Source organism: Halyomorpha halys, unplaced genomic scaffold (assembly GCF_000696795.3).
Source record: "Halyomorpha halys isolate HHAL.00 unplaced genomic scaffold, Hhal_1.1 Scaffold210.1, whole genome shotgun sequence".
In the NCBI taxonomy this organism is placed as follows: Eukaryota; Metazoa; Arthropoda; class Insecta; order Hemiptera; family Pentatomidae; genus Halyomorpha; species Halyomorpha halys.
Window position 1 is genome coordinate 306,060 of NW_027113191.1, and position 2,620 is coordinate 308,679.

At 29.6% G+C, this 2,620-nt stretch overlaps 1 protein-coding gene across 1 annotated transcript in view; it reads right to left on the reverse strand.

Annotated features, from left to right (window-relative positions):
- RpL24-like (ribosomal protein L24-like) overlaps positions 1-2,079 on the reverse strand; it is a 7,825-nt gene extending 5,746 nt beyond the window's left edge. The window contains exon 1 of the mRNA XM_014418851.3: positions 1,907-2,079. Within this exon, the coding sequence (XP_014274337.1) occupies positions 1,907-1,987 (81 nt within the window). The 5' untranslated portion in view covers positions 1,988-2,079. The remainder of the gene's footprint in view (positions 1-1,906) is intronic.
- Between the last annotated feature and the right edge of the window lie 541 nt (positions 2,080-2,620).

Consider the following 2,620-nt stretch of genomic DNA (forward strand, 5'->3'; position numbering starts at 1 on the left):
TATATATATAGTTCTAACAAAATTTGTATTATACATTTTTCTACTAAGAATTAAATTAGTTTTACAGAACCAAATCATTTCAACAATAGTCATTATGTATTTCTAATTTCAACAAAATATATTATAAACACTTCCTTCCATAGGAATTAGATTACACGATATAGAAACTAAAAATTTCCAGTTTCGATTTTCATGGAGATTACAATAACTTGCCTATAAATCGTGATGTTAAAAATGTCCCTTATACACAAAAAATGCACTTATATTTGAAAGCAAAAATTGTATTGCCTGCTGAGTTTTCTAAAAAAAAAAATTTTTTTTCTACCCAGTTCAGGTTACTGGAGTACTCAGAGTATTAAAATTCGGAATACCGAGATTACACTGAACATAAATAGCCAATATAGGATTACCAATAGAATAAAAATGAACATGTTTTTAAAACAGATAAGTTAAAGATAGGAATAGAATTTTAGTAAAAACATATTATAACGAATTTACTTTTAAGAATTTAGAAATTATTTTAGGCTACTTAGACAAAAAATAAACTCATTATTCACAGTCCTAGCTTTAAATTAATTTCCCAATAAAACTTAAAACTAAAGAATAATTTATGCAACAACAGAAAATACTGGGTCAGTGCTTAGTGTCCTCACAACTATTTTTGGGTCCCTAACTACTGTCATGGACTTCTTGTAAACTTGTAAAAATTCTTGATACATACGTATTAGACTTCCTAAATTATATTTCACTTGTTGCTAAGCATCCTAACCCAATTATTTAACATTACTAGTTTAAATGGATCATAGAGTGTGGATTTACAAAGATAAATCAAAACTCCATTAGTTTGATTTTTAACTGAGGCAGTGGCCAAAATTCTTATTAAAACAACTCAGCTTGTCTCTTATAGTATCAAGATATAACTCATGAAAACAAACAGTAAGTACCATAAATGCAGGCAACTTGGGCCTAAAACCGAAAAATGGTGTTTAGTTCTTGATCTAAATTATTGCAATTGGCGTTTATAACTGTCTCCAATCTATAAACTGCCGTCTCTATTTCTCTCTTAGTTAACAACCAAATTTTTTCTTAGTTCATATTGATACATTTTATATTACTAATAACAATGAAGAATGGTTAATTATTTCAAATAAATATAAATTAAAATTACTTTAGAGGATTATTTTTTGAGAATTCGGCATTTAAGCCCTGTTAAACTATTTCATTGAGGATGAGACCTGGCTGATATAAAATATCATTTGGTTTTACATTCATAGGAGTTTAATCAAAATAGAGCCTTTTTGAAAAAAATGATTACACACACTGGCACTTGTTGATTTTGTCAAAAAAGTTGCTATAACATCCCTAAGATACACCAGCCTTAAATATCTAATTTCAGTAGAGTAAAACTTTTCATTTTTGAGCTAGGAGGTCCACACATCTATACAGACCATTTCGCAAAACTTGGTTATTTGGTCTTTGAAGAACTCAAACAATATATTTCCGTCGAAAACTAGAACATAAAATTTTGCACGATCACTACACTTCTACATATTACATATTCTATATTTGTAGGTAAAAGAAGGTACAAATCTAATAACTGCTTTAACTTATATGTGAGGTTCCATGCCATAGGTGAATGACCCTTGACATGTTCTCAACAATGCAAATAATTCAAACATGTAAAGGTTGAAATATATTTGGAGGACCCCATAGAATAAATAAATCAACTTGTGGCAAGAGTAAGTCAATCAACCGTAAATAAATCAGTCTTCCAGTTCTCATTGAAGAACATTACCATGTTAAAAAATAATAAAATAAAGTTTATTCATAGTCCAGAAACAGAAAACTAGTAATAATTTACTTTTAAATAAAGCAAAGACAACTATTTAAGTAAAATGAAACGTACCTTACAGTCATTTCTCACAAACTGGATTCCATGACCAGGATAAATCCGTGAGGAGCAAAAGTAACAGGTGTCGATACGCATTTTGTTTTAATAAACAATGCCAGAGAATGTAACTTAAGTGGTAGCTACAGACTGCATAACCTTAACCTGCAGCCAAACAAAGAACACGTGATAGCATTGCAACACAAGACCCAATCATAGCAGTGTTCACCTCAATATTATCATTTATCTATTTACAATTTATACATAATACTAAAACTTATACAATCAAGTATTTTTGTGATAATCTACTATTAATCTCCTATTGCATTATAGTGCTTGTAATTTTGGCTGAATTGGAATTTTAAATTTGCAGTCTAAATTTAAACGCTCCCCCCCATCCTTTCAAAAATGTCTTCATATATTTGTGCTAAGGCAAAGAAAAAAAAAACTATTAAAATTAATTAACAAGATTTGAATCAGTGTGTTTACACTAAATAGATAGAATTTTAAAATATATAATATTAAACAAGATTCAATTATTGAATCAAAAGGTTGGGGAGATTTTGTAACTAATTAAAACACGGAAAGCACAAATAATCATCTGTTGGCAGCTCTAAAACAATGCTCATTGAACACAAACGTATGAATGCAGCACAAGCGCTCTTTGGTTTGTGGCCAAAAGCTGACACCGGATTGATCGGCTGATAATTCAGGCCAAATTTTATCAGTCAA